Source organism: Strigops habroptila, chromosome 14 (genome assembly GCF_004027225.2).
Source record: "Strigops habroptila isolate Jane chromosome 14, bStrHab1.2.pri, whole genome shotgun sequence".
In the NCBI taxonomy this organism is placed as follows: domain Eukaryota; kingdom Metazoa; phylum Chordata; class Aves; order Psittaciformes; family Psittacidae; genus Strigops; species Strigops habroptila.
This window is the reverse complement of record NC_044290.2, coordinates 9,694,184-9,717,704: the sequence shown is the minus strand read 5'-3', so window position 1 is coordinate 9,717,704 and position 23,521 is coordinate 9,694,184. Positions and strand designations below refer to the sequence as shown.

Below are 23,521 nucleotides of genomic sequence, written 5' to 3'. Positions count from 1 at the left end.
GCGAGGTGCAGGAAGGGGAAATGTTCGCGGAGGAGAGCGGCCAGGCTGCACCGCTGCCTGTTGTGGTGCAACAACCCGCCCAACTGGGGGTGCAGGAAGCCGCGCTCCTCGCCATGGCGGGCGGGGTGCTTGGGGCCCGGTGCAGCAGCTGCACGGAGGGAAGGCGGAGGGAGGCGGTGCTGCAGCGGCGAGGGGCACCGGGCCGGCGGCTGCCGAGGGCCGCGGCGGAGGGACGGTGTCAGTTTCCATGGCCGGAGGCCGGGACACTCTCTGTGCGCGGTGTGTGTGTGAAGGGAGGCAGCTGCTGCCTGCGAGTGAGACAGGGAGGGGAGCCGGGTGTGTGTGCGAGTGGAGCCGGTCTGTGCGAATGTGTCCGAGTAACCAGTGTGTGCGGAGAGCCGGTGCGGTGCGTGCAGCTGTGCGAACGCAGCCAACGCGTGTGAGCAACCCCACTGCGTGCGGGGAGAGCGGCTGAGCCCGTGTTGCGGGACGGGGGCCGCTGACGGGAGGCGGCAGGTGCTAACGCCCCCCCTCCTTCCCGAGCTCCAGGGGCGGGACCGGAGTGGGGCCGCTCCGCTCCGCCCCGCCGGCGGCCGGGGGCTCGCTCACCCCGCGGGCGGAGCAGCCGGTGCGGGCTTGGGGCCGGGATCCTCCTCCTGTTCCCTACGCGCCGCTCCGACGTCAGGCGCGGGAGCCGGAGGCAGCGCCCAGCGCAGCCGTTTGCCAGAGACTCGGCGGCCGCCGGACGGGGCGGACTGTCGGGGCGGTGACTCCCGGCTGCCGGCAAGAGAGGGGGGGGGTGGTGGTGGTGGTGGTGGTGGTGGTGGAGAGGAGGGCGCTATGGCCGACGTGTTCCCGGGCTCCGAGCCCGGCGCGGCCCCGGACGCGGCGCGGCGTTTCGCTCGTAAGGGAGCCCTGAGACAGAAGAACGTGCACGAGGTGAAGGAGCACAAATTCATCGCGCGCTTCTTCAAGCAGCCCACCTTCTGCAGCCACTGCACCGACTTCATCTGGTGAGCGACCCCGGCAGCGCCTTCCCCTCCCCGCACCACCGCGCCAGCCCGCGCAGCTTTAGGGGATTCCCCCGCCGGGGGCAGCCCCCCGTGCCCGGGTCCCGGTGGCCGCCCGTCCCTCCGTTCTCCCCCCGGGGCGGGCAGGTGAGCCCCGGCGGGGCAGAGCCGTGTCAACCTCGCTGCCCCCGGCTCTATCGCATCCTTCGAGGGGCCCCCGCCTGCCCCTGGGTGCACCCCGGTCTAGGGGAGTCCCTGACCTCGCTGGGGGCAGCGCAGGTGCCGCAGGGATCAGCGGGGTGTGAGGAGCCGCGCTGGGGACATCGCTCCCCAAATCGTCCAGACGGGTATTCCTATGTCTGTTTTGTGTCCCCCCCCCCCCCCCCGACCCGGGTTCTGCTCGGCTTTCCCCGCGAAGCCCCGTCCCGGTGCCCGCCTCCCGGTAGCGGAGGGGAGCCCCGCCAGCGCTACAGCTGCCGGGGTAGGGACGGAGGGTTTTCTGTTTCAGGCTGTGGGTGTTGCTGTGTGGCACAACTTGTGCAGCCCTGCCTTTAACTTTGGGGTCAGTGCCTGCTTTATTTCCTCCTGCTGCAGAGAGGAGGGCAGGGAGACCGGGAATGTACAGGGAAACTGTTGCTACATTACATGTTTAGCAAAGGGAGCGGTTTTTGTGTCAGAAGAGAAGGGAGGAAGGGAGGAAAACTTCCTACCAACACCCTCATTACTAAGCTGTTAGGGAACAAACGCACCTCTCCGTTGGTGCCGTGCCCTCTCTGGGCAGGACTGCGGCCCCGGAGCAGGCCGAGCCGCCCTCCTCGGCCGTGAGGCAGGAGGAACGGGCGTGTGCCCTTGTGTTTAGGTGAGTGTTTGTACATTCAGCGGGTGTGCAGCATAAACAGCCCGGGCTTCCTCACCTTTACCGGAGACGTGGCTCAGCTCCAGCCCTGCTCTGCTGCGGAAACTCTCCCTGCAGGTTTCTCAGCTGAAAACGAGCTGTGATTTATTTCAGACAAAGTTGTGACAAAGCTCTCGAGGGGTCTGCACCCAGCTGGCTCTGTGCCTTCGCAGGTGTCTTGCTCTTCTTGCATGTGTTAATGTGTCTGGACACAGACCTTTGCCTTCCTCCTTGAGTCTTCCTCGGTTTGAATGCTGAAGAAAAGACCGTAGTTACTCCAGAAATGATTGAAATCCATCTGCAGAGTAAGGGGGGAAAACTGAGACAGTAGAAAACAAGAAGAAACAAGACAACTTCTGGAATGGTTTTTTTCTTAAGTTATTTTTTTTCTTATTTAAAAAAGAAAAAAGAATGAAGTTTGGTATTGTAAAAGTGAGAGACCTTTAGAAACTGCTTCAAAGTTAATCTAAACCAGAATGAACTGGGAGGTGTGAAAAACGGCTGCAGGGTTATTGTCAGGCTGTGTTTGTGCACATAAGTAGTACAGTTAAAAAGTGAAGTGGAATCATGAGATGACGGGATGGATTTGGAGGCGAGAGGGCGTCCTGTCACTGATGGTGGGCAGAGTGGCTGTGCTCTTCTGTCCTGTGTTGCTAGTGAGTCTAAGGAACCTCTTGGCATTCATCAGATCAGCATCTGACAGCTCAAACTTCTGTTTCATTTCCTCATTTGAAGATGCGCAACTCCTGAATAAGCATCATACACCATAAAAAGTGCTTCATCTATTTCCAGCATGACATGTGGCAATTAACATATGCTTTAAGGTATAAAGAATAGTAAATACAACCTTTCAGTGAACTGTGCAAATAGATTTTCTTTCTTAGATTACATTAGACCGGGTGAGATTTGCCAGAATAGTTCGCTTCCTCCTTATCTCCTAAAACACCTTTTCTCTTTGTTCCTGGAGTGTTGCTATTTTATAAAGACCTTTTCCTTGAAATACACTGTAAGTGATCAGGGGGTGGACTGCAGCTGGTTAGCGTACGAATTGAGCTCAAACCCTGAAGGATGGCTCAGCTTGCAGAGCAGATATCGCAGGAATGTTCTTTACAAATAAGTCTGTTTAAAAGGATGAACATTTGTCTAAAGTCTGTTTCATGTTCTTAGTCCTGCTGTCAGCTTTCCTGCAGTTACATTTGCACACTTCCAGTGCGTGCTTCTTACTTTTGTGAAGAGGAGATAACAGCAGCAGAACGCCAGTATGGTCTAGTCATGGGTGCTGCCAAGTAAACAAATGAATCTACATTTCTTCTGGTTTTCTTAGATTAGGACTTTTCTAGGTAGGACATTTTAAAAAGGCCTGTAGGGATAGAACAAGGGGGAATGGATTTAAGCTGAAAGAGAGTAGATTAAGATTAGATAAAAGGAAGAAGTTCTTCCATGTGAGGGTGCTGAGGCGCTGGCACTGGGTGCCCAGAGGAGCTGTGGCTGCCCCATCCCTGGCAGTGTTCAAGGCCAGGTTGGACACAGGGTTTGGAGCAACCTGCTCTAGTGGAAGGTGTCTCTGCCCATGGCAGGGGGTTGAAACTGGATGAGCTTTAAGGTCCCTTCCAACCCAAATCATTCTATGATTAGGCCTACTTAGAGCACATAGAGAATTTTGTGTAAAAATTTCTGGAGGTGCTCAAAACTGTGTAATTCCATTTTCCACCTGAAGTAACTAAACTAACTAAAAAAACAAAAAGTGGGAAAATTGTTGAGATAATTTTTTTGAAAGCAATTTCCACAGTTGATAATTAAACTTCATGCTGTTAATTGCATACAGCCTACTGGCTGGCTTCTCCAGTTCATGCCTCTTGTTCATTTGCTTTTGAGCGTAAGCAGCTCCAGCTTTCCAGATGAAAAACATCCTGCAAAGAGGGGAAAATGCAGAGAAATGTTTAAAGGGAGGATACTCAAAATGTTTATTGTTGTGGAAAGAGAATGTTGAATGTTTAAGGATAAATAAATAAACCCAACAACAGTGCAACTTGCCAGAGGTATAATATGTGTTGGAACTCTGGGTGCCACATACAAGGCTTGTGTGTCACTGGCTTCATTGGTATAGCATCACATGCATGTCTGTATTTTGTTATGGAAATGAAGCGAGGAAGCTGGAAGAATAATCAGTGTGAAATCACTGGGCCTGTCGTCTTCTCATTCATATTGACACAAGCAAAACCTTGCCACACAACAAACAACTGGTATCTTGCTGAGGCACGTAACACCATTGGCATGCAGTCCCAAAATCTGGCTGAAAAACTAAGTCTGCATTGTTACATACGCCTTTCCTAGAACTTGGAATATTTTACATTGCTGTTAAGTATACATGTGGCATTAAATGAGTTGAAATATTATGCAGTAATCACAGATGATTATAATTGTAGATCCAAAATAGCTTGTAAAATAATAATAATAAAAAAATAGTTGCCAGAAGCTGAAATTGCATAGCTGGTGACAGCTATTGTTCTCTGCTTTGAAATGGGTGGGCTGCTCTATGTTGTAGGTTTTAAAATCTGTTGCTGTCTTAGCAAAATCTGAAGTAATTGAATATGAAGCTATTTTCATGTTGTTACAGATCATTGAGAAGAAATTGTAACTAAACATTCTAAGACTTCTCTGTTTTCTTTGTTTTATGCAGGGGATTTGGGAAACAAGGATTTCAGTGCCAAGGTAAGCCACAAACGCTTTGCTGTCTAGCACACGTTATTGCACCTTGTTTTGAAGGTAGCCAAAACCAGTCTGGAAAAATTAAGCAAGCATCTGTCTCTGTGTAAATGTTAAAGGAAGACAATTATTGAGTTAAACAACTATTGGTATTTATCTCGTATACATTGATCAAGTCGTTCATACTGTAATAACGCAGAATAATGTGGGTTTTTTAAACCTCGTCACAGTAAATGTCATATAATCTGCATGTGGTGCAGATTCTGTCTCCTCATGAAAATAATCTGTGCAATTTAGCTTTTGCAGAGACCATTTTTCACATCAGAAGCTCTTGTCTGTGTGGGCGTTTTGGAAAATGGATTCACTTTTTAGTCATATGGCTTCTTTTCATAACCCAAACTCCCTGTTTTTAATTTTCATACCCTGTATGTTTAGGAGGACCTTTGGTTTGAACTCTCATTTCAGGACAAGCAGCATTTTTCTGCCTTACGTAATACTCAATTACAAATAAATCCACTTGTACAAGATCACCAGTTTAATAAATTCTGCTAACCTTGAGAAATTGAAAGGTGCTATAGTGGAGGATAACTGCGTACATGAAAGCCAGAGCGTGACGTGCTGCATTCTCACATATCCTGTATTTTCAGTAAATTCTTACTGTTTTTCAGCATTTAATCACCACACCCAACTATTGCTATTTTTTTCTATGTCATATGATTACTAAAGGATGAGGCTTTTTGTTGTTCTCTTCCCCCACTTTCTTCCCTCTCATTTCACCTGCAGATGTACCTTGTGCACTCATTAGCAAGCCTTCTGGTTGTTTAGTTCATTACATTCTTAATGGTTATTTGCTAATGCTTCACAGCATACTTGACTATCCTGAATGTTGCTTTTACTTAGTGAAATGATGGATTCTGTGGTATTTTTGTGAAAGATGATGTTAGCTGGTACTTCTTGCAATTAAACCGCTGAGAAACTGAATGTAAAAGAATGTTGCCTTTTAAAGGTGTTGCAATAAATGTTTTTCTTTCTGCAAGTTCCTACTTGCAGACACACACATATAGTGAAACCATTGCACGCCTTATGCATGCAACCAGGATTTTACCATGAATCTTGTTTACAACTTCCTCTGTGCCACAATAAGTTAATACTAAGTTTTGTAGATATCTTTCAGGTTTTTGCTACTTCTCGCATCTAGAGCAGTGTTGTAGACAGTCTGTAGTCCTTGATCGGTCATGGAATGGCATTTCCTGAATCCCATTTGAGATAGCTCAGTGGTTCTGACTTCAGGAATTATTTAGATGTTTATTACAGATTTCCATTGGTATAAAGAAAATAATTGGGGCTCCTTTTAAATTATACATTATCTATCTCAAGTCTTGCAGTTTGCACAGTGTCTAACTGTAGTAGAAGACTACTGTCTTCCAGCCAGGCAGCTAGTGCCTCAGATTGGATGTAATCCAAATTTGGTATAGCAATTCATTTTCAGTATTTTGGATTCTGTGGTCAAAATCCCTTCTACTATTGTAATTCTAGTTAGCTACAAATAGTTTTGTCTGATAAGGACTAATCTTTATAAAGGTAGCTAAAAATTTGAGTTCAGTCTCATTTTCTCTCCAAACAACCAGGAATAAAAGCAGTAGAGCAGCTTGATTTATTTTTAAATGCTTCAGAAGTGATACTTTCTAGGAATCTAAGTGTGTTCCAACCTGACTTTTGTCTGCATCAGACCAAGATTCTGCTGTTCCTCTTTGACAGGGACTTGTTCTTGCCTGTATTATCCTCCAGGCAAAATCCCTTAAGAAATAATCATGTGTTAGGTAATGTGTAGCAAGTTAGTGTTGGTGCACTATGAAGTTGAAGTAGTGGGATTTTTGCTATTGTTCATTAGATTTAATTGTGATCAAAATCAGAGTTCATACTTTTGGGACAGTAGTTTTGAAAAATAAAACTTCTGTGATAAAGTTAAGCAGCTGAATCAAATCTTTTTGCAGTTCAACTTCCTGAAGCTTCCATCTAAAAAGTCACCAGCTGAAGCTGGAAAGACAAATTAGTGATCAGAATTAGTGAGAACATGAAGAATTAAAGTGTGAAACTAGAAGGTAGGTTGCAAAAGAACCCCCTCGTTTCTGTAATTAAGCAACTACCTTTACAGAGAAGAATGACAAATGAAGATTTCAGTATGACCTGAAGGGAAGGAAAGACTATTACAGTGTCAGCTCTTACGATAGCTCTTGGTCTGTCAGAGTTTCCATTATAAGAACCTGTTTTAGCTCTGTTTTCAAGTGTGTTGTAAAATCTCCTGCTAGACAGAAACTTGATGTCAGGCAGGTTTCACAGTGGGGTGGTTTTATTATTTCCAAAGTTTTAAATTCCTCTGGCCTTTGCTACCAAAGGGAAGGGGAAAGGTCCATAATAGCAATGCATCAAACTCAAATGATGCTTCTACTCTAAGAAACTGCAATTATTCCATGAATATTTGTGTTAGTAATTCTTCAGTTAAACAAAAGTCCTGAGTGTTTCTGCAGCTTTAAACACTGCAGCTTACACCGTATGCTTTGTATCTTTAAAGCTTCCTTTAAAAGTGTCACACAAAATGCAATTCTACTTTTATTTTTAAGAGATGCCCTCAAAAGAAAGGATTTTTATTTTATGTTTGAATTCTTTTTAAATTAAAGCTTAATGCTGTACTGTAATGATCTTTTTTTTTTTTTTTTGACGATTAATACCTTTTCTCATTGGACTTGCTTTGAGCTTTGGAACATGTTTTCAATTGCATGTAATCATTTTTGTTTTCTGGTTTTGATGCCTGTGTTTCTGCTGTAACGTTCAGCTTCAGCATTACATAAACCTGTTTAAATGAGTTATTTGGAATTAAAGAGAAATACTTTTATTTATTTTGTTAAAAAATGCTTTGCAAAATTCCCTCCCCTTATTTGCATGGGATCCCTATGAATTTGCAAAAGACAAATTCGATTTTGGTATGACTTTAAATGCCCTTAATGCAGCAGAGGTTCAGGGTGCAATTGCGTTACTACTGTGCAAATGCTTAGCAAGAGACAGTCCACATCCTAAGTAGTCTGTCACTCTTAATGAGTGTATTGTAAAGTGAGTTACCTACTGTATATACTACCAAATAATTACTCGGAGTATTTGCTTAGGTTTACAACTGTGAGTTGTGATGTTATTTGATGGGAAGGATGCAGAATTCTGCTGCATTATCAGAAATGAGTTTTTCAGAGAGAGAGCTTGGGTTTAAAAAGTAGTAGTGGGAAAAGTCTGGGCCTGTCTGTAGCAATATATGAATTTGAATATGAACTTGAAAGAGTTCAGCTGGATTAAGTTTCTCCTAAGGGATATATTTTTACTGCCTCCTAGTATTAGGAAGCATTTAGCTGTTGGATATTTGTGTTTTACTGTTGAGTTACACAAACATGAACTATTCTAAAATATTGTGCCTTTGAAGCAGGAGTTCTGGTTTTGCTGTTTTCTGTTGACTCTCTTTGTGGTAGTGAAAACATGATGGTAAAATTAGTTAAGGGAGTTACTTCTTTGTGTTGTTTTCTTACATTGTCGAGCAGGACAGCAGGCTGGCTGTAATGCTGAAAGCTTTTCTCTGGTGTGCACCTGGAAATACTGCAAGAGGAATGTGAAAAATGGAATAACTTAAAACGTTTTTCAGTCTGCCACAGTATGGAAGTTCCTCTTTTAAGAAAGCAGGCTTTAAATTAAGGAAGCTTTCAGTTAAATTTTGGTTTCATCAATCTTTTGATACCATTTGTTATCTGAGTATACCCTATATTTGTTTGTTTCTGTTTGATTTGTAAGAAAAGCTTTTCTGGTGAACGAAGCACAACCAATAGTGGCTCATCAAGATGTGAAGAATGTACTTTGGAGAATGTGTATTTACGTATGTTTAGAGGTTGTTTTAAGTTCAGCACCGAAGGCTTAGTGAGTTCCTTGAGGTGAACATATTTTTAGGTACAGTAGCATAAATGTGATCAACTCCAAGCCATTAACCAGGAGCATTTGTTCTCTCCCAAATGGTCAAAGTTTGTAGTTAACTGCAAGTTTTCCCTCTTTTACATGGTTTCTGCCGCATCTGCAGAAGTGGATAAGGATATCTTTGGCTTAAGGGGAAGAACTAGCTAGGGAAGAGTTTCTCATGTGTTTTCTAATAATATAAACAAAAAATAGAAATCAATTAAAGCAGATTATTATGTTCAGTTAATCTGTGCAACTGTTATTCTTTCCATTTTCCCCCTGCTTATCTTCCCTCAATTTATTTGCAGACTCTTTTTTTCTGAATGCTAAATTCTATCTTAGGTCGATGTGGTAAGCTTTTTAGAATAGCTTGCGTCACCCCAGTGGCACTTCCTAACTCTGCTGGTTCTGGGCTGGTTGGGCATCTATAGTAACCCCTTCACTAAAACTGGAAATGGTTGGATTTTATTATTTTATACCATCATTGCAGATATCATAACAACGGCACATTAAACCAGCACTCCATCACTTCATTTCCTCTGTGTTATCTTTTATCTGTTAGTTCTTAACCTCTATTCTACAGTGAAAAGACCAAACAGCTCACTGATGCCACTGCCTTCTTAAATCACGTATTTTCATTTAAAATGCTGTATTAAAGTTCTCTGTAGGGAGGTGGTTAAGAAACTTAATTTGTGTTGCTATATCTGTGATCTGAAGATTTGAACCAATGAGCCCTCTGAACACATGTGGCCTGGTTGACGTGCAGTTTTTATTAATCCTGAGTTCTGTTAGAACGTGTTTATAGAAGCAGCAGCACAATTAATTCTTTCTTGTGTATGGATTAAGGCTTAATTCTTGGGTTTCCATCCTGATAGTTGTTTCCCCTACCAACAGCTTCTTGTTCATTTTCCTATCTTCATTTTCCTTTGTACCCGAAAAAAACTAATAAAGAAAAATGCATTACATTGCTGTGTTGCTTCTCATAAAAAGATTTGCTGTCTCCCTTTGTTGGAAATGTTATTGCCAAAGGGTGGATAAGATGGAAAGTAAGTTCCCCTCTCCATGCCAGAACTGCCTCTCTTGTATCATTATCATTTTTGTGGCAAGATCAGATATTACAGACCACAGTTTGAACAATGTGTGCATTTTCCTTTGTGCTTTTTATATTACTTCTTAGTCATGGACTGCAGTTTACATTAATGTTTCTATAAGCCTGAGAAATGAATTCCTTGGAAGACACCAAGAGTCTGTGAGTGTTGATGCTTCCTATGTAACTTAACCATCAGCTTCTGAAATGGGAGCTTAGTATGGATATAGTTAAAGCAGCTGACTAACTAATGTATTTTCATGCATATAACTTGGAGGTATCTGTACCAGAGCAAAGCCCAAACACATACACACCTCAATAAAAAAAGAAACCCCATCTGGGATCGTATATGCTATCTGTACACAGGCAGTTTCCATGATTCCTCTAGCCAGTTTTGTCCTTTCCGTTGGCCTTTTGCCCTCAGCCTAATCTGTGGACTGTGTATCTGTGGACTCCTTCTCAAAGGAACTTTTAATGATCTGCAGATAATCTGACATGCAAATAAGATGCTTGTTGTGCGTTTGTTTTGTCGGCTTTTGTTTATTTGTTCCTCCCCTCCTTCAGCTGTCCCTTTCCTTCCCTTCACAACATATGTCCCATAGTATGAGGAAATGTGATCCTGTTAATTGCCTGATACCATAAGTTGAGATTCTGTTCCTATCCCTGCAGTTGAACTCGGAGATCTTGGAAAAATTACTAAGTTTTTACTGAGAACAGCACTGATACAGATGAAACTCCTGAGTCTTAATGAGTGCAAATTTAGTTAATGGTTCAGACCAGGAAAGCCCTTTGGAACGTGAATCCCGGTCATGCCTGCGTTCACAGTACTTTGGTTTGCATTGCTCAGTGGTTGTGGAACATGCAAAATAGATTCCTTTGGCTTGTACCAGACAGAGCTGAGTTACAGCAGCACAGTGATCTTTGGTTCATGGATCACACTGCGGCTCATCAAACAGAAAGCTCCTGAAACATGGGCTGTATGGTTTCTTAGCATTGTCTTTCTCTACACAAGTGTTCTGTTGGAGCATTACTTTATAATGTGGACATTCAGGTTATGCTTTCAATAATTGTCTTCTGTGCAGGGAAGGGGATATGCTGGTTCTGAGCATCATTGCATATAGAAAGGACTAAAGGACATCCTTGTCAGAAGAGGGAAGATGTTGGTGAGGATTCTCTGTTACTACAATGATGTGCATAACAAAAAAATTCTGTATATCAGACAGGGATGAGTCACCATCCCTGGAGGTATTTAAAAGACTTGTTAGATGTGGTGCTTAGGGACATGGTTTAGTGGTGGCCTTGGCAGTGCTGGGTTAACAGTTGGGCTCAATGATCTTAAAGGTCTTTTCTGACCTAAATGATTCTGTGATTCTAGATGCGCATTACACAATTCACCAAATATGCAATTCACTCAATGTAGAACATGACAATACAATAGAGGAGTATGCCATTGTACTTCTGTTTTTCTGGAAAATTTCCTGGTTGATCTTGTGCTCATCAAAACTGGAATATAAATAAATCTTTGTCTTGCAGCAAAAGTTTGTTGGTTTTTTCTTGTATTCAGTTTCAAGGACAAAACTATCTTCACCCTTCCCACACTTAGAACATGTTAAGTTTTGTTTTGTTTACTGGAAGTCAGTCAGACTGACTGATCCCAGCAGTGTGTTCCACTTAAAAGAAACTGACTGTTCCAGTGCCCTGGATGTAGTTCTGTGAAGCTTTTCAGCTTCTAATTAAACATGTGGGAGTGACAGCACATTCCAAGTTGACAGATAAACCAGTTTGAGTCCTGGGCAAGATAAAGTTTGGCATATTCTTCATTTTCCCCTCTGCTTTGGTGTAATGCTGCATATCAGCTGCTGATACGCAGCCACATATGGTGTTAATTTTATACAGGATTTTTGTGGATGTGACTTATGCCATGAGTGGAATTTAATGAAATGTTGGAAAGAAAGTTGCAGAAAGATGAGCGAAACAGATTTCCCTGTTGGGATGCATTGATAATTATTTCTTTTATGCTTGTCTTTGTGGGTTGTTTCTCTTCAGGGTAAAAGGTAAAAAAAATAAGTTGCTTAAATACTTTGGGTTAATTTCTGCAGCTTTTATATCTGCAGTAGAAAACATGAAAGTCTTAATAGCGAAGGACTCTCCTGTGTATAATTAACAACAGGAATTACCCTTTAAGTGTTTTTAAATTCTTGTAGATGCTGAACATTATAACTCGAACTGATTTCAGCAGTGCTTGTTGAAGACTTGAGGAGGCTAGGAGTGCTGGGAAGTTGGTTATCCACTGTTAATTTTCCAGTTGCAGCTGTATATGAACACGACCTTCCATAACTGTGTTTCTGAATAGTTACCTTGTAAGTCAGGCAACCAAACCCATATGTACTTATCCTTCAATGGATTTCACTGTCACTTACACTGATCTCATAGTTACAGTTTGACTTACATGAAGTTTTTGGGTTCTTTTCTCCAATTTATATAAGTTGGACTGTAAGATGCTGCAGACACACAGGCCTTTTCTTCAGGATATCTTCTAGTGGCTTCACGCAGATTTTGAAATGGCATTGCTGTCTTTAGTAATTAAAATCTTTCCGTTAAACGAGCTTTAGTAGAAGGCTGGGATGTGTCCCTGTAAATGTAAAAGCTTACTGGAATTATTATTTTCATCTGTTCCCTATTGCTTAGAAAAGTTGGGGGGTTTTTTAAATTATTTTATTTTAAATTTCTATAGACTAATACGGAAACACACTTTTTTAACTAAAAATGCAAGTTTGGTCATTATTACTCTCAATTTATTAGTTTTTAAAAGGAAGCTGTGAAATTCTCATTAATGCTTGTCTTTATACAGTGGCCAGTCAAGATTTAGAAGACTATTTGCTTTTCATTTACAACCACGTATGTAGGTTTTGACACTGTCAGAACTGTCTATGACTGGACAATGATCTATACAAATAGCTCGGATGACACATTCAAGGCTTTATTACCTTGTGTAATAGTTGTCAAGTTGTTTTCTTTTTACTTTTTGCTAAGGAATTAGCCCATATTTGGAAAACAAAATTGTGATTTTTAACTAGAGTTGCAGCTATTGCCCCTTTTCTTGCTTTAGCAATCAAAAGAATTAAATATAAAGCTTTTAATATTGTGTATGTTGCAGGCATTTGCATATAGATAAATGAATCATGTAATTGTTAAAAGATTAGTGACTCAAAAAAGTGGATCAGGTACTGTCCTTCCTTATTTTACCATAAATGTAGGAAAAGTACATGTTACAAGGTACAGACTGAAGATAGATCTTCTCATTTTGAAGAGTGTTAAGATTTATTCCCAATGAGTTTCTCTTTTCAAAGCACAAGTATTTCACTCTTCATTTTCATTTAAAATTAATAGCATTTCTAACTGGACCTATGTGCTATTTTATTTCCTCAGTAAACAAAACATCATTCATGTATGAGGATGAGTTTGAAGAATAGTTAATCTTCTTTCAACTCCTATTCTATATTGGGTTTTTATTTGTTGTTTTACTCACCAGGACATCAACCAGAATCAGCCTCAAAGTGTTTTTGTTCTTGAAAAATTGGTCATTAATCTTAAGAAAAAGGTGAATATTTCTGCTCTGGCACAGAGTACTAAAATAAGCCTTGCCTTACGGAAAGCGGTTGTGTATGTTAGTGTTTTAGTGGGTTGATTTTAAAAGCTGCTTTGTTTCCTAAAGCATCGTTGTTAGTAATCATGATCTGCATTTGTATCACTTTTCTCTGCAGATAATCTGAAACAAACTTTCGGGAAGTGCAGGATGATTCCCCTTGTAATTGCTTGTGCAATCTCTGCAGTGTCATTCTTTCTGCTTCTGCATCCTGCTGTGTGCATGTCCATGGCATCCCCTGATTCTCTGGGTGAAGACCCAGTATCTGCTCTCCTAAGTCTTACCTAACTAGTTTTCCATTTTCTATATACAAGCTTTGATCCAGGGAGACTGTGTGTCTGGAGGTGACATCCTGCCAGATGTCACCAAGGTGCTGACAGGTTCTGGGCATCTCGAGCGTCTCCTGTTGGGAATTTCGTAAAATGAATAGATGAAACCTGACAATTCCCTGAACTTGGTTGACTCGGAGGAAATGTTAAAAAATATTCATGTTCCAATAAATATGGAAATAGACTAATGCAACAGAATTGATTTTTCTAAGGGCATATATAATTTTTTCCAAGTTTTTCCTTAATGGCAGGTTAGCTGATGTGTGATATGCCCTAAAATGAGTCAGAGTTTGGATTGCTCTTACCTTGTTTGCTAACTTTTACTTTAAATGAATTAAATTTGAGAGCATTCCAAGTATGTCAGTTTTAGATGTTTTTTCCTTGTCATCAGCTTTTACAAATTGCATCTGTTGGATATATTTTTATAAAATATATCTTCTGTGTTAATACCAGTGGATGTGAACACAGCAGAAAGCAATAGGTATGCTCCTGGGTGTGCATAATTTTCAGTTCTTCTGTATGTGTGTGGGCCAATTGAGACGTGTTGCAAGATTACAGAAAAAAGGAAAAAAAAAAGTACTTTTTTGGGTATTCTCTTTCAAATATTTTGGGGCCTGGATATTGCTCAAAATTCCTTTTGCTGTTATTGAGGAATCCTCAGGTGTGTGTCTTTAAAACTCAGTAAAGGCTCAATAAATCCCAGTTGTGCAGCTCAGTTAAACTATTTCTTGTGGTGTCTCCACTGCATTCTACGTCCATGACACATACAACTATTGCAACTGTCTGAAGACCCTGGGGTATAAAAGTGCATTTAGTTAAAAATGAAGACTTATTAAAATTATATTCTTATCCCAGTCTATCAGTGGGCAAAAAGGTGGGTTTTTTTTATGGTAATTTGCTTCTTTGTATTGTTGTTTGCTTGTCAAAACCTGACCTATACGTTGGTACAAATAGCACAGGTTCTTTTGTGTTAGTTTCCGAGTTGCCTTTGCAGTAATATCCCTGATTTACCTCCTAAAAGGAGTATTGAAAACCCGTGTAGATGCTGAGGAGGGTTTTAAAGTGCAAGTGGTGGATATGTTTTATACATATTCTTAGAAGTGGTATTGTTTCCTAATAGATCGTTCAGTCATTATGCCAACTGCACAGCGTGCGATCGCATTAGATGATTTTACGCTCTGGTGTGCTGTATGCTATTGCCAGTTGTTTCACTGAGGAGTACTTTCAAGTGTTATGTTCTGCCTTAGATATGCAGGTGGGCCTGAGAGACAGTTTTACAGCCTACAAGGTTTGCTTTTGTTGACATCTAAGTCAGCAAAGCTTATTTCTGTGATTTCTGTGAAACTGAAGCCTTGTGTCAGCTTCCTGATGCTGTATAATGAGGAACAGTTTAGTTGTCAAGTTTGTTCAGTTAATTAAGCTTGAGCTTGGGTTTCTTCAAACACTTTGCAAAACCAGAATTACATTGTATGTTATTAAACCTGGTACAAGGCCAGGTGTCGCTTTCATTTTAGAGTGTAAATACATTATATTACAAATATTTTAGGCTTGTATTTTATTCATAATTTAGTGTATGCTGCATCACCATTTTGTGGCAGCAAATGCTTTGTGTAGTTTCTATGGGTTCAAATACTTGACAACAAGTATCCTGAAGACGAGGTCCACTAGTTTCAGGAGTACTCCTGAATGTCCATCAAACAGGATATCTCTGGCAGCCTGGGACAGCTTTAGTATCTGGGGCAGATATAATGGAGCAGAAATGCCTGACTTTGACTTTTTGCTTAATATGCTTGTCCTTGTCCAGGTTTCTTTTTTTTTTTTTTTCTTATAAATAGAAAATGTAATGAGAACACTGTAAAATGCTTGATAATAGAGCCATTTCTATATTGAGAAGAGGGAGGACAAACCTTTGTCACCATTGCATCCCTTTCTTGGTTTCTGTAGGTCTTTGACTTTCAATTCTTTTGTTTCCTGCCTGTGCCTTAAACCTCTCTGGGTCTTAGTTCTTCTTGTGCATATTTATAATCATATGCTGCACTTACAGCTCCAGTTTTTAAACAACCTGGTCACCATAATGAGTATATAAAGTCCCAAGGCTCCTTATTGCTACTGTCATCTTAAGTACTTCTGAATCCTGATACCCAACCACCCACATTTTATTGTTCTGTTAATGTGACTGACAGTGACTAAGGCTTCATGTTAGAAGATACGGAGTGAGCAAATTCATTGTTGCAGGGCCATGAATTCATGGACATGTTGTAATTTGGAGTATTGATTGTTTAAGTAAATACATAGCTGAAGATTGAAGGCAATAAAAGTCTCCCTCATATATCATTAATGTATTAGGCAGGTCTAATCAGGTTTGTGCAGGTATTTATAACAAGCTTTCTGCAAAAAGTATTGATAAATATGCTCACTAAATATTAATGAGGTCCTAAACACTATCCATGGAGCTTATTTTGTAATTTAAATCTATACACTAAAAAGATTACTAATTGTAGAACTTCCTGTAGAGTTAAATTTTTAATAAATCTCACTTTTTCTTGGCTTTCATTCAACTCATGCAAATACTGACCTTTGAATTCTTACCACTGCCTGTGTTTCATTGAGCCTGGCTTTGAAGGAGGGGGATGGGTGTGGTATCATCTTTAAACTGTTGTAATAATTAAAAGGGCAGTGTCAGACGTGGATCATCTGACATTTAACATGGCAAAATTAAAAGGAAATAGGTGATGAAATCAGTAGGGTTAATTTTAGAACCATCAAATGTGAAGTGTAGAGAGTAGAAACTAGGTTGGCCAGCAGGTAGCACAACTGATGTATTTCCAGAACTTCCAAACCACAGTGCAGATCGGTTGTGCAGTCAGGGGTCCTCTTTGTGAGAGTGTGGGATTGCATTCATGTTGAGCCAATAAATGTTCTTAATATTTCAAAGCTTAGATCTTGCAAGCTGCTTTGCGTGAATGGATCAGCATCGCGGGCAGTGAACATCTTTCTGTTACGTTGTTCTGTATGGAACAACTGTTGGGGTCTGACCTTAATCTGTAGTTAATAGTATAGCCTTTAATACTTAGGTTTGTTTGCAGTGCAGAGATCCTCTGAGTAACTGTAACCTCATATTATGCAGAATTCTGCATTAATATTTAGTAAAGTGAGACGCCCTTGATACAGAAGGTTTAGTAACCTAGAGAGACGCCAGGCATGCTGATACATGCACATCTTATCCTATCACTTTCCAAATGGTTTTTGCAGTGGAAATTATTTGCTTGAGCTCAGTGTTGAAATTTCAATTTAGTAGCATGATAATATCTCTTAAAAATTTACATAAAAATACTCTGTCGTATAAATAGTTGATGTAATTTAAGTTATATTCGTGATGGCTGTAAGGACAGAGCTGTAAACACCACCTGAAACATTCAGTGCGTATAAATATATACCTCATCAGAAGAGAGTGGCTAAATTATGGGCCATGCAAAAAAGATTTCCCACTGTACACATATCTCTCAGAACAGTAGTTAAGATGCAGTAGTGAGAAGATACAACCCTTCCTCTCTGAGTTCCTAGGAAACTCAGAGAACGGCTTCATCCCCTGTGCATGTGTAATACATAAACACACTGTGTGAAATAAATTGGATGATTTTACCATGCTACACAGTGTTGATCCTGTTAGGAGAAGCTTCCAGCTCTCTGTGCTTCTCAGCAAATAGAGTTCTGCAGTCTTAATGATATGGAGATGATTCTTTGTTTTCACCCCTCCGCCTTATTTTAAAATATAGTTATCAATGGAGCAGAATATGATACACTTAAAACTTCTTCTCAGCAGATAACTCCTCAATACATAACTTTCCTATTGTGTTGCTGTGTGTAAGGAAAGCTCAGGTGATGACTTTGGGTATGTGTGGTAGGAGAAACTTGCTCCTTCAACCAAGTTCTCTCTGTAGTTGCTATGGAGTTTTAGGGTGATGAGGCCTTCCATCCAGGTTTATTTTGCTGTATGCCATTAAGTAAATTGACACAAATTGGGTGGGTGATGAGGAATAGAATGGTCTTGCTTGAGAAAATGATCAAGAAGTATTTTCTGTTGTGCTGTCTGTAATGTTGATGAAATGTTTAAGATTACCTCCCCCTTTTTTTCCCTCCATGTTCCAGCACATCTGAAAAAACAGAACTCTTAATTCTATCCCTCGTTGCATGGGCAAATTATTTATCCCTTGATCGAGGCTTAAAACCAGAGTAATTTATTCTTCTGTGGTATCTCTTTCTGCAGTGACAAATCCATTCTGACCTGATGGTGAGACGCAGAGTGACAGATGCAATGTTTGGATCAACCAGCTACAGCTTTTGTATTAACCAGCCATCAGCAAATATCACTAAATTACTGGAGTACAAAACGCATCTGTTGGAAATATGTTTATGCCTTTTGTGGAATAGGATGGGAAAAACATTGCTGGGCTGGGGAGTGGCCTTAGGAACAGCTGTGCTGAACAACACAGCGTGGACCATGTGAATGAGCCCTTTTGAGAAGCACGGGCAGACCCGGTTGGAGTTGGGTTCATGTGGCTTCTCTCCAACTGTTTTGTTTCTCTGACTGTTGCGTAAGTGAACTCTGTAGTTTGTTGGGGTTTTCTGTCAGTGTGAAATCTGCCTGTGTGCAAGTTGGTGGGCAGTAGCCTAAATGAGCAGTAGCCTAAATGCACGTGTGGCTTTCCAAAGGGTAAAGCTTGCAGGTTTTAGTTGCTTATAATCATAGAATCCCAGACTGGTTTGGGTTGGAAGGGACCTTAAAGCTCATCCAATTCCAACCCCCTCCCATGAGCAGGGACACCTTCCACTAGACCAGGTTGCTCCAAGCCCTTTCCAGCCTGGTCTGGATAATAATTCCAGCTTTAGTTTCAACTTCACCAGGTGTATTGCCTGCTTATTTTTGGAGGAATGCTGTCTTTGTTTCTGCATTCAAAAGGAAAGCATTAAGACTATGAATCAACCATTTACCATTTGCTCAGCCCTTGACTTTGATATTTTATTAATTTGTTTTAATGGCATAATCCGTGTTGCCATGAGGATGCTTTTCAAGGCCACATGTCTGCTCTTAGAAATTGATGTCCTGCTGTGTTTTATAACAGCATGTCCTAATTCTGAAGTTGCCTACCACATAGCCCTGATGGAAGTGCTCCCAGCCTTCTCCCTCTTTACCATTTCACATGCTCTCTGCACAAGTGCCACAAGCCCCACTTTACCTGTTCTCAAAAGTGTAGTGCAATTACAGCACCAGGACTTTACAGAGCATTGATGTGGCACTTGAAGTGGGAGCCCTGAAGGAAGATAATGAGTTCTGTGTTAACAAGTAACACAGGATGAAATGTCAGTTGCTTTCAGTGCTCTTGGTAATGAAACCTTCACAAATTTTCTCTCTGAAAATAGAAGAAAATCCTTTTGCTAATATGTATTTTGGAGTTTGGTTTTAGGAGAGGTAGAGCACTGGTGATTATTTAACATGCGTAGTATTGTGTATAATAGTTCCAAAATTAGTCAGTGCTGGTTTTAAATGTGAATTGCTTTCAACTCAAGTTAGGGTGTGGAAACCTCTCATTGTATGTCATATTTGATAAGTTATCTCATGCAACCAGTTTACAGAGAGATTCTGTTGAACAATGTAAAATGTCAGAGTTTGCTCTGCTGCAGAACAGTGTCCAAAGTGGGTTTCCTGTTGAAGGGAAACTCCAAGCTGTCTCTAGAAGAATGCATTAAACCAGCGTGGCTTTTAAAACTGTGCCTGTGTCTCCAGATTAGCTTTATGAAAAGAGCCATTTGTGAAGGTGGTGTTTTATTTTAGGGTTAAAGACGTCTGCATGCTGTCTCTTGAGAAAATACCAAGATTTCTGGTAACACAACTTTTTACTTACAGATTACTTACTTACATGTTTAAAAGGCAGAAATTTATCAGATCCAGATGTTTTAGTTTTGCTTATTAACCTGTGTATACATACTCTTAGGCTTTCTCTTCACATAAGGACTTGGAGATCATAACGTGCTTATGGTACTCCGAACTAAAAAGGTCTTTGGTTTTTCTAAGTCTTGTCCTTAGACAGTAACACTCTGCATTTCTGTCAGTGATTTAAGGCTCTCCAAGACATTAACAGTGTAATTGCGTAGTCTCATCTGTGTGTTAGACTTATCTCGTCTCCACCTGTAAACCGGTGATATTTAGCAGTGCTTAGGTTACACAGATCGTGTCAGAACCAAGGGCATGAGGTGAATCTGTAAGACAGGGCTTGTGTGTGTGTTTTTCATCGCTGTGGTACAAAGTCTTGTGTAAAGATGTATTTATGCTTTACAAGAATCCTTGTCCTAGGGAGTTTGAATATTAAAGGGATGAGTCAGAACAGAATGGTGCAATTCAGAGCAGTGACACAGTGGTCTATACAGTGTTGCTTGATCAGAGCATCTGCTGTGTTTACTCTTTATTCTGCAGAATAAGGTGGGGTTTTTTGGCTGGCGAGAAGCTGTGGGGTGTTTTTTTTTTAGCAGAACATTATAGAGGAGGTTGTTGTCTAGAAGCAGATTCAGTTAATTTTGGCTTTCACTGAGGACTTATTTTTGTAACTCGTTATACCTGAAGAATGAGTTGTGTTATCTTACCCTTCCATTTAGTTTTCTGCTGGGGAAAGTGTATTCTCTTCTAAACCTCTTTTGCCTTCTGTGAGATGCTACATGACTCAAGGCTTGTTTAAATAAGAACAAATGTGTAGTGGGTAACTTTCTCAATGGCTGCTTGCTCTCGAGTAATCTGTTCCTAAGATCATCCATTTAGCTGGCATTAATTCAGTTCTGTGATGAGTTTAAACTGCAGCAACCCTGCCTGTGCCAGACCCAAGCTCGTCACTGCTCCGGTATTGTCATTTTATCCCTTGCTTGGCAGGTCTAAATTCTGGTTTCATAGTTAAAAGATTTTATGTATTTAGGTTGGGAAGTCAATGTACTGCTTCCTCTGTTTTAGTCTATTACAGGATTTAACTTAGGAAATCCATGTGGGTTTGATTTCTTGCACATTATTATGGATACTGACAGTGTCTACTACCCTGGCTTTGTTAAATCACTGTCCGCAGCTGAACATTAGGTGTAAGGGCCGAAGAGGCGAACATACGTTAAGGTTAGAGTGTGATTTCTACTATATATCTGAAATTTAGACGATGACTCCTAGACCATGGCACTGGTTTTGGGTCATGATTAACACAGTAAAATTTTACCCAGTCATACTAATGGAATCTTGTTATCATTGCTGGATTCTGTTTCTTGAGAAGAAGTGATTTAAAAGCTTGTTGCAGATGGTGTTCCATCTTTAAAGATAATAAGATTAAAATGTGTGACGAGGGTGTCTTCAGCATAAAATGGGATGGTGGTGGGATACTGTCACCACCTTTGTAGAATAGACGCAGTAAATCGATGTCTTAGCGATTTTGATTCTGGTGGAAACTTGGTACAGCTGCGTCTTAAAAAGCCTGGAAAAACTATTTATAGTAACTAATTTCTGCAGATAGCAACAAATTCAGCATGCTATCACCATCTTTGGGATGTTTCCTTATTTGAAGCTGGTGGAATGAAACAGATGTATAAAAAATACAGCTATAAACCATCTCGGTTCTGGAAGTACACTTACTGACTTTGCTGCTTTTATCCTGGAACACCTTTTATTTTCAGCTCCTCCTGTGACCACAATTTGAGTCAGATTCTTTCTAGTTTAGCAGCTGGAGGGAGAGTATGTAACTTACCTTGGAGACGGCAAATACTTGCACACCAGTATGTGGTATGACTGGATAAAATTCTACTGTGTTAATCATGACCCAAAACCAGTGCCATGGTCTAGAAGGAGGATTCTAAATTCTAGAAATAAAGTAGAAATCACACTCTAACCTTAACACAGCAGGGCAGTGCTGGAGCCTGAAGCAATGAGGCAGAAGAGTTCAATCTGAAATGCCTTGGCTTGCCCTAAGCTGCCTCTGGAGCCCAGATAGTTCCAGCTTCTGGAGTGGAACTTGTGTGGGCTGATTCCCTCCTACCCTTGAAGGGATTTGTGCCTGGCAAGAGTTTACCTGCCCTGAATTTGTGCCATCGAGATAGTTATTCATGTGAAAATGTAGGAGAAGGAAATGAGGAACGGAAAGTGGAGAAGATAGAGCAAGAGGAGCCTTGTCAGGCGGCGAATGTCTCAACCAGGAGAGCTGGGGACCTGGGGTGCACACACAGCTGGGGTACAGGCCTCCTATGGTTTTAGAGCACTTTGAATGTCAAACTTGGAGAAGGATTGTACTTCAGGAAACTAAAACTTCCGTAGGATGTTGTTTTGTATGTATTCGAAAAAATTCAGTTTTGTACTTCACCACTTTTTCATTTTCCAGGTTTTATTTGAAGTATTCCCTTCTAGTTCTTATTAAGCCTTTAGGAAGACCTTTTGTTTTACTCATGTTTTATTATTAGCAATAAATGAAATGTAGTTTGTGCATTTAAATCTCCTTAATGCCTTGTGTCATAGCACTTCCATCAAAAATGCAATTACTAAGTGGCAGGATCTTTTGGTTTCTCTTATTTTGCTTTGCCACTAGCAGCTATTTTTGCATAAATAAAAATAGTTTAGAAATGTATTCTGAAACAATTTTTTTTATTCTTTAAATGCTGTGTAGTCATTTAATATTATAATTAGAAATCAATTTATAATGAAATTCTGTGACCTCAGTCTTTTTCTTAACTTTACTATCAGGTTCATTTTATTATTCTCAACAAATCACAGTCTGAACTACAACAGTCAGCTGGTCTGGACTAAAAATAATCGGAACCCCTATCCTGTATATTGTGACATTACAGCTTTTTATTTAGGGATACCTTATGAGGAAGAGCAGCTTTTATGATGTACAGTGTAGGAAGACTCTGGTACTCTTCGTGGCACATTTTAATGTATTGGAACGTGGTCCAAGTTTAACGTGTGTGTTTATCAGAGTAAGGGATTCTGCAAGTAACGTGGTGCTGTATAACAGTGCTGTAGGCACTAAATATAACTGAAGTACTTAATAGAAGATTAATGTCATATGAAAGAACCCCCAAAGTTATGAATCCCTTCAAGCCCTACTGATGAAATGCTGTTCTGTTATTTCCTGTTTTGCAACGGAGAGCTGAGGCAGGGAGAGGCACCTGTGTGTAAGCACTTGTTTCCTTTGGGGATTGCAGCTCATACAGCCACAGTTTGACCTTATTAGGTAGCGCAGGTATCAGTATCACCATAGCTTTGGCAGCACAGCACTCGACACAAGCTGCAGAACCTGCCTGGGAAGCCGAGGAGGTGCCTGGCAGTCAGTCCTCACTGGGTTGCTCTGGTTGAACATAGCTGGGGTCTGTCGAGCCTGGATCAGAGAGCATCCGTTCTTAGCACTGCTTGTGGTGCTTTGAGCACCGCTGCCCCAGCCCTCAGTTGTCTGGCTTTTATTCATTTAAGAATAGATAAAAATCTGAAAAATTGGCGTTATACTTAAAATTGATTCCCCCTTCACTTTTATTTAAATAAAATTATTAAAAACTTTAGAAACTGACACTTTAGAGTCATGGCATTTTTAGCTTGTAAGGAGGATTTCTCACTTTTCCCTGTAAAGCACCTCTGCCAACGGAAACATACATCATGTTTTAAGTGGTAAGACTTGGAACATCTTGCATAGGAACACCTAGAGTAAACCACTCCACCTCCTCCAGACATTAAGAATTAGTCTTTAGAAATAATTAACTAAGAACTGTTGATACTGCCAGCCTCATCTTGGTACCAGATAAGCTCTCCTTGGGACTTGGAATGTTTGTTGCTGTGCAGATAGTTCTGAATGAGCA

The 23,521-nt window shown here is 40.8% G+C and overlaps 1 protein-coding gene across 1 annotated transcript in view; it reads left to right on the top strand.

Annotated features, from left to right (window-relative positions):
* Positions 1–592: 592 nt before the first annotated feature.
* Positions 593–23,521, top strand: part of PRKCA (protein kinase C alpha) — a 150,003-nt gene continuing 127,074 nt past the window's right edge. Inside the window, exons 1-2 of the mRNA XM_030506365.1 lie at positions 593–1,013; positions 4,586–4,617. Of these exons, the coding sequence (XP_030362225.1) occupies positions 841–1,013; positions 4,586–4,617 (205 nt within the window). The 5' untranslated portion in view covers positions 593–840. The remainder of the gene's footprint in view (positions 1,014–4,585; positions 4,618–23,521) is intronic.